The sequence below is a fragment of the Mustela lutreola genome, chromosome 13, assembly GCF_030435805.1.
Source record: "Mustela lutreola isolate mMusLut2 chromosome 13, mMusLut2.pri, whole genome shotgun sequence".
NCBI lineage: Eukaryota > Metazoa > Chordata > Mammalia > Carnivora > Mustelidae > Mustela > Mustela lutreola.
In genome coordinates this window covers 11,646,469-11,659,697 of record NC_081302.1, presented here as the reverse complement: position 1 = coordinate 11,659,697, position 13,229 = coordinate 11,646,469, and the positions used below count along the sequence as shown (strand labels likewise).

At 41.5% G+C, this 13,229-nt stretch overlaps 1 protein-coding gene across 2 annotated transcripts in view; it reads left to right on the top strand.

Annotated features, from left to right (window-relative positions):
* UBAC2 (UBA domain containing 2) overlaps window positions 1-13,229 on the top strand; it is a 174,475-nt gene that overhangs the window by 97,917 nt on the left and 63,329 nt on the right. For both annotated transcript variants that reach the window (XM_059144178.1, XM_059144177.1), the window contains exon 5: window positions 8,309-8,432. In XM_059144178.1, coding sequence (XP_059000161.1) covers window positions 8,309-8,432 — 124 coding nt within the window. The remainder of the gene's footprint in view (window positions 1-8,308; window positions 8,433-13,229) is intronic.

Below are 13,229 nucleotides of genomic sequence, written 5' to 3'. Positions count from 1 at the left end.
AAAGGCATTAGGTTGCAAATGTCGACCTTCCAGAGAACAGAAGGAAGGCCAGGATGAGGAAGTTAACCAGAGACAGCTTTCAAATTAAAATATGAAGGTAGTTCCCAAAAATTAGAAGCATAAAAAAAAAGGAATAGGCTGTTTCTTATTTAAGTACTTACATAAACTGGTTGACTATTTTGAGGGATGATAGAGAGAGAATTAAATCATTTTGGTAAGAATTTGTAACTCTGACTTCAGACCTTCCACTCCAGGATCTGTCAGAATGGCCGAGGGGCTTCAGTGGTATCAGTCCATCTAGAAATGGACTCGGTTCTTCTAAGCTCTAAAAGGCTGAAGATCTATAAGGGAGCACTGTCAGAAGAGCAGCGACGTCCAGTTCTTTGGGCCTCCATCTCACTGTCTGTAAAATAAAGGCATTGAAGTAAATGATCGCCAAGCTACTTCCTAGTGCAAAACTTCTGAGGGGGAAATAAAGAGATTTTATGATTTGCTGGATGAATATGATAAAAGATTCTAGAACTAGTTTATTTAAAACTTAGATTGAAGAAAACATGAAGAAGACATTGTTGAGAAGCTTCTCAGTTTGTGGAAATGACATCCTCGTGGGGTGTTTTGGTTTTTAATTTTTTATTTTTTTTTTTTTTTTTTTTTTTTTTTTTTTTTTTTTTTTTTTTTTTTTTTTAAATTTTATTTATTTATCAGAGAGAGAGAGGGGGAGAGAGCAAGCACAGGCAGACAGAATGGCAGGCAGAGGCAGAGGGAGAAGCAGGCTCCCTGCTGAGCAAGGAGCCCGATGTGGGACTCGATCCCAGGACGCTGGGATCATGACCTGAGCCGAAGGCAGCTGCTTAGCCAACTGAGCCACCCAGGCGTCCCGGTTTTTAATTTTTTAAATAGATTTTATTAAGTTAAACGTTGTTGTGTAATGAAGAACTCACCTAGTTACATGTTGTAGCAAACTGGATCCACCCTTCGCTGCGTTATCAGAGTGGTCAAGTGTGTAAAGGAAAGGCTGTGGGGTGGTTGTCCTGTGAGATGCTGTGGGACATAGTGTGCAAGCATGGCCTGAGCCCACAAATTTTGTTTGTCTTGTCTTTGGAAGTTACTGGGATTTCTGTTGTTGGACTGTGGAAGTGCAGTCTGCGTCCTTTGCTGTAGAAAACACAAGATGGGCATTGGTGACCTGAACTGAGTGTTTTCTAGTATTTTACTCTATCAAGTACAGTTGTAAGTATGTAGGAGAAACTCCAGAAATACTAGTGACGTTAGTTGAAGGAAGGAAGGAAAGAGTGAATTACAACCTGTTTTCCTCTTTTCTGTACTTCACCTTCGTATCCTTAAGCCAGATAGGGCGTCCAAGGGTTAGCTAGTCGCGGTATGAATTACTGTTGACAGTGTACAGAACAGATGTTGTATCACAAAATAAGGAAAAGAGAAAAACTGGTCAGTGACTAATAACATGATGTTTTGTGAAGTCTGTGTGTATAGAAATAGCAGTGGAAATTTCTACAAAACAACCTGTATGTTCACGGTCTGAAATGTGTGCTTTTGTGTTAGGGGTACATGTGGTCTAGTACTTAGTCATCGTTTAAAACTATATAGTGATTAATAACTTCTAAGGAATTTTTAAACTTCTCTTATTGGTGTATAAGACATGAACTGTGGTCATTAAAATTCCTATCAGTATTTTCTTGGTTAGTTTACATTGAAGCAGAGCCTCGGTCGGGATGGTGGCCTCAGATTCTCCATTGTAATGTCACCCTTCACACTGTGTAAACAGAAGAACTTCTATAAATTAAGTACCTCAAAGAACATGTTCTGTGGTCAGATCCCTCAAATGCAACTAAAATAGAGCTTTCTTATTATTACCAAGAGCCCAGCACGCCATATTTTATGTATATGAAACTATATGTTTTCATCCCATTAAAGATAATAAAGCAAGATGCATTTGTAAAACAAAAGACAAACTCTGTGTAGTTTGCCATTTTACAGAGAGATTCATTTATTCAGCAAATATTTTTTGAGCAACTCTTCTGTGCCAGGCACAGTTTTAGAGAGCAGCGATAGAGCAGCAGACAAAACCAGCAGAAATCCCAGGCCCCACGGAGTTTCCCTCCAGTCAGACAAACAGATGATAAGTAAGTCACGTAGGAGATTAGGAAGTTCTAGGTGCTGGGGAGAGGACCTAGAGAACTGTCTTGTCTGAGAAGGAGCTGTGTGGGTAAAGACCAGAAGGGTGTGAGGGAGTGCATGGTGTCTCTGAGAAGACCCCATCAGGAGATGCACGTGCCCTAGGGCATACCTGTCAGTGAGTGAGACTCGGGCTGGGCTAGGGTGGAGGGAGCAGCCAGAGGGAGCGGCAGGGAGGCCACGTAGTAGAAGACCAAGTTCAAGGTCCCGGATGCAGGGCCTTTTAGGTCTTTGTAAAGAGTTTGGCTTTTGGGGAGCCTGGGTGGCTCAGTTGTTAAGCGTCTGCCTTCGGCTCAGGTCATGAGCCCAGGGTCCTTGGATTGTGTCCCTTGTCAGGCTCCCTGCTCTGGGGAGCCTGCTGCTCCCTCTCCCACTCCCCCTGCTTGTGTTCCCTCTCTCACAGAGTCTCTCTCTGTCAAATAAAGAAATAAAATCTTAAAAAAAAAAATAGACTGGGTTTTACTCTAGTGTGGGGACTCAATGGAGGATTTTAAGCCGAGGAGTGACCAACTTGTATTTTTTAATGAAAAGAATACACGGCTGCTTAATCAACTTTGCTTGAGTTTTGACAAGTTGAAATGGAACTAAACAGTTCTTTTTGTAGCATTTAGAATGGCAGTTTATTTTTTAATTTAAATTCAATTAATTAACGCAGAGTGTATTATTAGTTTCAGAGGTAGAGTTCAGTGGCTCATCAGTTGCATGTAACACCCCGTGCTCACTACCTCCCGTGCCCTCCTTAATGCCCGTCACCCAGTTACCCCGCCCCCCCCACTCCCCTCCCCTCCAGCAGCCCTCAGTTTGTTTCCGGTGATTAAGAGTCTCTTAGCTTTGTCTCCCTCTGATTTCATCTTGTTTTATTTTTCCCTCCCTTCCCCTATGCTCCTCTGTTTTGTTTCTCAAATCCTACCTATGAATTAAATCACATGAATCTTTCTGTGATTGACATTTTGTTTAGCATAATACCCTCTAGTACCATTCATGTTGTTGCAAATGGCAAGATTTCACTTTTGATGGCTGAGTAATACTCCTGTGTGTGTGTGTGTGTGTGTGTGTGTGTGTGTGTATGCGTACCATATCTTCTCTATCCATAGAATGGCAGTTTAAATAACTCTGTTCATGAAAATTGCTTTGTTAGTTTTCACAATCAAATATTGAAAGTAAATTATGTGTAAGGATTTATAGAGCTATCAGAGGATGCAATGCTGAGTAAAATATTGTGCTTTCTGATAGAGTAATCTGTTGGGAGACCTTATTTTTAAAAGATTTATTTATGGGGCACCTGGGTGGCTCTGTTGATTAAGTATCTGTCTTTGGCTCAAGGTCATGATCCCAGAGTCCTGGGATCCAGCCCCACATCAGGCTCCCTTCTCAGCAGAGAGCCTGCTTCTCCTTCTCCCTCTGCTGCTCCTCCCTGCTTATGTTCTCTCTCTCTCTCTGTGTCTATCAAATAAATAAATAAAACCTTAAAAAAATAAAGATTTATTTATTTGAAAAAGAGGTGGGGGGAGGGGCACAGGGAAAGAATCTCAGGCAGACTCCCCGCTGAGCACGGAGCCTTGTGTAAGGCTCCTCAGTCTCACAACCCGTGAGATCATGACCCATGAGATCACAGCCAAGCCAAAATCACAAGTTGGAGGGTAAACTTACTAAGCCACGCAGATGCCCCTCTCATGAGAGACTTTTTAAAACCTTATAGTTGGTTAAAATGTGATCATAAAAATAAGCTCAAAATGGATTAGACCTATATGTAAGACCTGAAACTATCAGCCTCCTCGAAGAAGACATAAGCAGTAATCTCTTTGACATCGGCTATAGAAAGACTTTTTTAGATGTCTCCGCAGGCAAGGGAAACAAAAGCAAAAATAAACTATTGGGACTACATCAAAATGAAGAGTTTTTGCACAGTGAAGGAAAGCATCAACAAAGCAACAAGGCACCCTACTGAATGGGAAAAGATATTGCAAATGACTTATCTGATAAGGGGTTAACATCCAGAAAATACAAAGAACATCTATATCACAACACCAAAATACCCACAAATAATTTGATTAAAAAATGGACAGAAAAAAAAAAGTGTACAGAGAATCTGAACAGACATTTTTCCAAAGAAGACATACAGACAGCCAATAGACACATGAAAAAGGGCTCAGTCGTTAGGAACATGCAAATCAAAACCTCAGTGAGATATCATCTTACATCTGTCAGAATAACTACAATCGAAAAGATAAGAAATAACAAGTGTTGGCAAGTGGGTGGAAAAAAAAGAATCCCTGTGCACTGTTGGCGGGAATGCAAATTGGTGCAGCTACTGTGGAAAACAGTATGGAGGTTCCCTAAAAAACTAAAAATAGAATTACTGTGATCAATTAATTCCACTGCTGGATACTTACCGAGAGAAAATGAAAACACTAATTCAAAAAGATAAATGCACCCCATATGTTTATTGCAACAGTATTTGTAATAGCCAAGATATGGAAGCAATATAAGTGTCCATTGATAGATGAATGGATAAAGATGTTGCATGCGTGCATGTGCACACGTACAAACACACACACACACACACACACACACATACACAGGAATATTAGCCATGAAAAAAGAACGAGCTCTTACCCTTTGCAATGTCATGGATAGACCTATAGAGTAAAATGCTAAGTGAAATAAGTTAGAGGAAGACAAATACCATATGATTTTACTCATATGCAGAATTAAACAAAATGAACAAAGAAAACAAAGACTAATGAAAAAAGAGATTCTTAATTTTTTTTACTTCTAAAAGCAAAATTAATCAACTACTATTATGACATAGATAATGCTTGCAACTTGTACATGATATTTTCCAACATCTAACTGAACATAATAAAAAACTTAAAAATTAAATTACCAAAATCATCATTCAAAAATGAAGATTAAATAAAGATATTTTAAGTGGGAAAAATGATTTTCAGATGACTGATGGACAGATGTTGGAAGAAGAGCCTCTTAAATTCAGAGAACAGGCAGGTGGTTGCTGTAGGGACGGTGGGTATGGGGATGGGTGAAACAGATTAAGAGTACCTTTATTGGGTGTGAAGGTAGAGATAAAAACGGAAGGACCAATCAAATAGCCATTCAAAGAGTATTTAGAGTACCAAATTGCCTCCTTGCCTCAGATCAGTAGATGGCTGCCATGTCTGTTCCTACCCCAGTAAAAGTCTGGGGTTTTAATCTCTGGAGAGGTCTCTGAACTGTAGGATACTAGGCACAATCTTGACGTCTAACGCCTGACCCTAGGGCTAATACTGAACTATCCATAAGCCTCTGGAGGGTCTCCAAAATGCAGGATACCAGGCACACACCCTAACCACTAACCCTAACCCCAAACCACCCCCCCGCCCCTCCCCCAAGAGCTGAGAAAGTGACTTCTGGAACAAACCATAAGAAAAACTGAGAAACAACCTAGTTATCCTGGAGAAGCACTGAAACAGTTAAGAATTGGTAGTATATCTGAAAAATGGGTGTGAAGGTAGACATGAAAACAGAAGGACCAATTGAGTATCTATTTAACCCTCCTTTTCTCAGCCGGGTGGATGGGTGCCACAGACTGCTCTCACCTCAGCAGAAGTCTGGGACTTGATTCTGTGGAGAGGTCTCTGAACTGCAGGACACAAGACGCATACCCTAACCCCTAACCCCTGTCCCTAACCCTACCCCTAAGACTAACTCTAACCCTAACCCTAGGAAGAACAATAGTACATTTATTGTGACGAGCACAGAGTAATGTACAGGAGCTTTGAGTCCCTATATTGTACACCTAAAACTAACATAATACTGTATGTTAATTTTGCTTCAATTAAAAATAAATAACAAAAAAGATTAGACTTAAGCCACTAGGCTCTGCTCATAAGTACTATCCCATTTGGGGGGGGGGGGGAATCTGACCATTCACCTCTTCAAGAATAAGGATTATTATATTGCCCCACATTAAATGAGCACCCCCTTGCTGGAGGGCCCAAGAGAATGCATTTCCTTCCCTGCTCTGCTCGGTACTCGGCCTCAGAGGAGGGCCAGCCGAGTGAGGCATGTGAGGCCAAACTGGCGTGCTGGGTACATACCTTGGCTGCCCTGTCCCTGTCATCTGTCTTGCAAAACTGAGAAAGATTGCATCTCACACATCTGGGTCTCCAGTCCTTACCCAGTGTCTGGCACTTGGGTGTTTGCCGGTTGGGGTTTTCCCTATTCTGGTATTTGCTGCATTCTTACAGATGCTACTGACACTGCTGCCATTTTTCACCTTTGTCGTGTATGTTTGCTCTCGTTTTGTTTTTAGAAGCAGAATTGAGAGGACAGGGAGTGATTTTTTAATGACACGTTCGTTACCAAAGGAGGGAACACTTTGCACAAGAGAGTCTTGTGTTTCCACAAAAATGGGAGTAATAACCTTTCTTGCATTTTTCTTATGGTAAAGATGTACTGGTGCTCCTTACCCCCCCCCCCAATAAATAAATAAATAAACAAGGGAAAACGAAAGATAGATTGAGTCATGAAGCCAAGTGTCGAATGAAGAGTTGATGCAAGTGTGTGTCCAGACCGATCTCCTCATTCCTGCTGCCTGCCTGGTCGTGGCAGGAGCGTGAGTGTGTGGTCCTGGAGCTGGTTTCTTGAGATCAGAGACTGCTCCTGATGCATGGACGTAGATGAACTCCTGAACTTGGGCTGCCATCTTGCACACAGTGACCAGGGACTCAGTGATTTGCTCTGACAGTGACACTGTGGTGGCTTTAGGGCAAAGAAGGGAGCATCTGGCTACCCCGAGGAGTTGGCGTGATGCCTGTGGGACAGAATTGAGCTGTCATACACCGTAGGTATTTCCTAGGCAGAAAAGTGGGAAGGACATTTAGGTTGGAAGAATAACTTGTGTCCGTGAATAGTTAAAAGAGCCTAATGTGCCCAGGGAGAGGCTTAGGCAGTAAATGTGGGGGGAGGGGAGCAGAGGACAGGTGTGGGAGACTACACTAATAAGAAAGGACTGGAGGGCTTTGCTATTTCATGCTTATATTTACATTTCCTCTTTGGATTCTGGGAGCCTGTGGAAGGATGGGTTTTAAACAGGCATGTGACATGATCAGAGTAGTGTTTTGTGTGTCAGCGGGGTTTAGAGATGGATTAAAAAGAAATGAGACTCTAATTAGACACTTGTGACTTTTGGCTCTGTCAAGTTGAAGGTATCAAATTGAGTTTCATAATGAGGGGAGAGACAGGCAGACAGTTTGGGAACTCACTTCCATCTCACAGTCCATGCCAGAGAAGGGCTTGGGGCGATGCAGGGAGACACTGGAGCAAGGAGAGCCCTAGTGGGGCCCTGGAGAAGGTAGAAGAAGAGTGGCAGGAGAAGTCTAGGGGAGCAGCAAGAACATATATATATATATATTTTTTTTTTTTTTAAGATTTTGTTTATTTGTTTGAGAGAGAGCGAGTAAGAGAGAGCATGAATGGGGCGTGGGGGTCAGGGAGAAGCAGACTCACTGCGGAGCTGGGAGCCCAATTCAGGACTCTATCCCAGGACTCCGGGATTACGACCTGAGCTGAATTCAGGCAGTCGCTTAACCAACTGAGCCGCCCAGGCGCCCAGGAACAGGTTTTAAGGCAGGGGAAGAAGGGGTTTGAGGAAGGGAAGGCAAGGGTGGTAAGCGTGTCGGATGCTCCGGTGACCAGGGTGGACAGCGTGGGATGAGCCTTGGGATGTGACTGTGGTGAATGATGTTTGTTGCTTTTGTTACAGACTCTTTCGTTAGATTTAAGTCATTCGTGGAAAGAAAACAGCAGCAACTTTAAATTTTCTCACAATGCCTGACAGTTAATTAGTAGATGCTGAACCAATTTGCAGTAGTTTTGGGAGAATCAATAAGTATTAGATAATTAGAGTTTTCATAAAAATGTTATCTTTAAGTACAAATTATTTTCAATGTGATGCACATGGTGAAACCTTCTATATCTGAGACCATGCTTTCAGACAGAAATAAAATTAAAACCAGTATTACTTCAAGTATCTATTTGCTCTTGGTATTTTAAATTGAATATGACTAAAGTGATTTTTTTTTTTTTTTTTTTTTTTTTTTTTTTTTTTGCGTAGCCTGGCACCTGTCTTTGCTCTGTTTGTACCGTTTTATTGCTCCATACCAAGAATCCAAGTGGCACAAATTTTGGGCCCGTTGTCCATCACAAACAAGACATTGATTTACATATTGGGACTACAGGTACAGTATGCATTTTTATGTTCACATCTCTTTAACCAGATCTGTTTCTCATTTGATGTCCTTAAAAACAGTGGTTTTTTTTTTCCCATAAGTTTGGCTTTATGATCTATATCAGATGTTCAAAGGAAGTGTTACAGAACAAGAACATCAAGGTATATAAAGTACTAGAATACTTTCATAGTCTTTAGAAATCTGATAAGAGCTTTCACTGTAATTTGTATCAGTGGAAAATATTTTAATGGCATTGTGTAATTCCGTGTAAGTACTTTTCAAAATCATAGTATGCAGTGGAAACAAATGAGAACAGTTGAAAGGTAGAAAGTGGAAAATCACTGTCAAAATTACTTTATTGAGTACAGCGTCACAAAGAAAGCTCTGAAGAAGCAGCCAGCGTGCCCCGCTTTATGGCTCCCATGCCGCACGGATACGATGGCGCTCTGCCCGTCCGCTAGGTGGTTTGATACGAAGACCGTGAAGAGTTCTTACTGTTTGATTTAAACGGAAAAAGGTTCTGTTCACCAATACCCAGTGCCATCGACCTATCCCTGCCGGGTTCCAGGCCAAGTGACAGAAGATACGTGATTTTCATTTTCTACCTGTGATACTTCTCACTTTCCTTTCACTCTCAGAGCTTTTGATGTGAACTTTATTCTGCTGTTTCCTGTGGTACCATGTGTAGCTTGGCCTTTTGATCCACTGTGAATACTCATAACATTCCTTATCCCACACGTATCAAACCGGATACTAATGTCTCTGTCAAATGCCCTCCTCCCTCCCCTTTTAACCTTTGGTATTTCCTCCAACTTGTGTAGTGCGCTGTCAGGTGTTATCAATGGCTCATCTGGGGTGGGTGTTTCCTCGCCACTTTTACAACTGTTTCTCCTGAAATGTTTATTCTTCATCTCTCAACCTGCATGCCGTTAACTCTCCCTTATCCTCGCGAGTGCTCACAGCACCTAATAGCCTCTTTCTGCAGTTCATTCTTCTTACTAGGATTTGCTGTGGCTTGGTTACTTTCTGAGAAGATGTTACAGCAGAAGGCAGAAGGCAGCGGTAGCAGAGTCCTCTGGATGAGGGGCAGGACACCCAAGTTCTAGTTCTAGCATGGCACCCACTAGCCTGGGCCTTAGGTCAAGTTGAGCCTCATGTTGATCCTCTAGTTCCCGCCAACTCTGAAGTTACAGAGCTTTAGAGAATGAAAAATGTTGTTTTATTTGTTATGACGTAGGAATTGAGTGGTACTGTGGAAAGTCTTTGGTGCCAAGTGCATTTTGGTCTGATTGCTCGCTCTGGTAGTGGTTTGCTTGATTCCTTTTCTGTGCTCCCATGTGCCCATCTGTAAAGGGCTAATAACCCTGTGTGTCTTACTAGGTCACCGGAAGGATTAGAGATAGTTAGGGTAATCCAAACAGATAGTAAGAACTAAGTCAGTCGGTTCCTGTAATTAACTAATTCATGTCTCTCTAGCTGCCACTGTTGGTTTTTCTGAGATTGTGAATTTTATTTATTTATTTATTTATTGGTGAGATATAAACTGGTATCAGAAAGTGGGGGTGGAGATGCCTCTTTGGCGTCTTGATAACATCTGACGTCCTTAGCATGAGTGGTCTCCAGGGTTCTTTCTGCCGGTCTAGTACCTACTCGCACCCCCTCCCCACCTTGAAATGAAGTGAACCCCATATTCTCAAAGTCTCTATTCTTTCCCTACCTCAGTCCTCCCTGGACCTTCACACATGTTCCTATGCCTTTCCGTCTCCTGCATAACAACTTTTTGATGCCAGGGACATTGGATGAATGAAGGAGGGAATGAGGGAATGATTGAGTGATTTTAATTATTATCAGAAGAACAGAAATGTTTGGGAAGGTATCTAATGGCTTGAGAAACCAGGGGCTGTGGAGCATGAAATGAGTTGTAGCACCTGACCTCAAGGAACCTGGCAATGAGAAAAAGACATACACACTGTTAAAAACACGAGCAGACACAACTGGGGCCAAACATGCAATAAGATGAGTGACTTAAGAGTCCAATGGAAATAACTTCTTATGGATGAAATTAATGATGCGCTCTTCCTGCTTGTGTAGGAAACATGGAGGTCATGAGCGCTAGGCTGCCGAGGCCGACCGCGTGGGTACAGTCCCAGTGCCATCAGCCACCAGCGATCTGATCTGGAGCAAATCGCTTAACCTTTCAGTTTGCGTGATTAAAATAGAGTTCATAATAGAGCTTACTTTGTAAGGGGTTTAGGAGTATTCTGTAAAGTTCAATATATGAAAAGCGTTAAGATCACTGCTTGGCACATAGTAGGTGTCATGGAAATGTTAGCTGAAAACAAACAAAAATGAAACAAAACAGCAAAAAGAAAGTGTTAGCTATTTTATTATTCCTTGTACTTTTCGAATAAGGCTACAGAAAACTGTTTGTCCACATTATTCTCATCCTTGTTATTTTCAGAGTCGTGTATACTCAGCAAGCATCCATGTTAGGTAAAAGGGTTGATTTTTTAAAATTTAAATTAAATTAACAGAGAGTGTATTATTAGTTTTAAAGGTAGAGTTCACTGGCTCATCAGTTGTATATAACACCCCGTGCTCATTACATCATGTGCCCCCTTAATGCCCGTCACCCAGTTACCAGCCCTCTCCCCTCCAGCAACCCTCAGTTTGTTTCCTGTGGTTAATAGTCTTTTATAGTTTGTCTTCTCCAATTATGTCTTGGTTTTTTTTTCCCTTCCTTTCCTTTATGTTCCTCTGTTTTGTTTCTTAAATTCCACATATGAATGAAATCATATAATTGTCTTTCCACGATTTGATTTATTTTGCTTAGTATAATATCCTCTAGTTGCCTTCACGTCATTGCAGATAGCAAGATTTCATTTTTTCTGCAAATGACATATCAGATAAAGAAAGGGCTAGTATCTAAAAATATAGAGAGAATTTATCAAACTCAACACCCAAGGAACAAATAATCCAATCAAGAAATGGGCAGAAGACATGAACAGACATTTCTGCAAAGAAGACATCCAGATGGCCAACAGACACATGAAAAAGTGCTCCATATCACTTGGCATCAGGGAAATACAAATCAAAACCACAATGAGATATCACCTCACACCAGTCAGAATGGCTAAAATCAACAAGTCAGGAAATGACAGATGCTGGCGAGGATGCGGAGAAAGGGGAACCCTCCTACACTGTTGGTGGGAATGCAAGCTGGTGCAGCCACTCTGGAAAACAGCATGGAGGTTCCTCAAAATGTTGAAAATAGAACTGCCCTATGACCCAGCAATTGCACTATTGGGTATTTACCCTAAAGATACAAATGTAGTGATCCAAAGGGACACATGCACCCGAATGTTTATAGCAGCAATGTCCACAATAGCCAAACTATGGAAAGAACCTAGATGTCCATCAACAGATGAATGGATCAAGAAGATGTGGTATATATACACAATGGAATACTATGCAGCCATCAAAAGAAATGAAATCTTGCCATTTGCAACAACATGGATGGAACTAGAGCGTATCATGCTTAGCGAAATAAGTCAAGCAGAGAAAGACAACTATCATATGATCTCCCTGATATGAGGAAGTGGTGATGCAACATGGAGGCTTAAGTGGGTAGAAGAATAAATGAAACAAGATGGGATTGGGAGGGAGACAAACCATAAGTGACTCTTAATCTCACAAAACAAACTGAGGGTTGCCGGGGGGAGGGGGTTGGGGAGAAGGGGGTGGGATTATGGACATTGGGGAGGGTATGTGATTTGGTGAGTGCTGTGAAGTGTGTAAACCTGGTGATTCACAGACCTGGGGATAAAAATATATGTATATAAAAAATATATGTTTATAAAAAATAAAAAATAAAAAAAAAAAAAAAAAGAAATGGACAGAAGACATGAACAGATATTTCTGCAAAGAAGACATCCACATGACCAACAAACACATGAATAAGTGCTCCACATCACTTAGCATCAGGGAAATACAGATCAAAACCACAATGAGATATCACCTCACACCAGTCAGAATGGCTAAAATTAACAAGTCAGGAAATGACAGATACTGGCGAAGATGCAGAGAAAGGGGAACCCTCCTACACTGTTGGTGGGAATGCAAGCTGGTGCAGCCACTCTGGAAAACTCTGGAGGTTCCTCAGAAAGCTGAAAATAGAGCTACCCTACGACCCAGCAATTACACTGCTGGAAAGATACAAATGTAGTGATCCGAAGGGGCACGTGCACCCGAATGTTTATAGCAGCAATGTCCGCAATAGCCAAACTATGGAAAGAGCCCAGATGTCCATCAACAGATAAATGGATAAGGAAGGTGAGGTATATACTATACAATGGACTATTACACAGCCATCATCAAAATGAAATCTTGTTATTTGCAACAACATGGATGGAACTAGAGGGTATTATGCTGAGTGAAATAAGTCGATAAGAGAAGGACAGTTATGGTCTTACTGATACGTAGAATTTGAGAAACAAGGCAGAGGATCACAGGGAAAGAAAGGAAAAAAATGAAACAAGTGGAAACCAGAGATGGAGACAAGCTGTAAGAGACTCTTAATTTCAGGAAACAAGCTGAGGATTGCTGGAGGGGAGGGAGATGGGAGGGACGGTGTGGCTGGGTGGTGGACCCTGGGAGGGCATGTGCTGCTGGGAGCACTGTGAATTGTGTAAGACTGGTGAATCACAGACCTGTTCCCCAGAAACAAATAATATATTATATGTTAATAATAATAATAAAAGATTTCATTTTTGATGGCTGAGTAATATTCCATTGTGTATCTATACA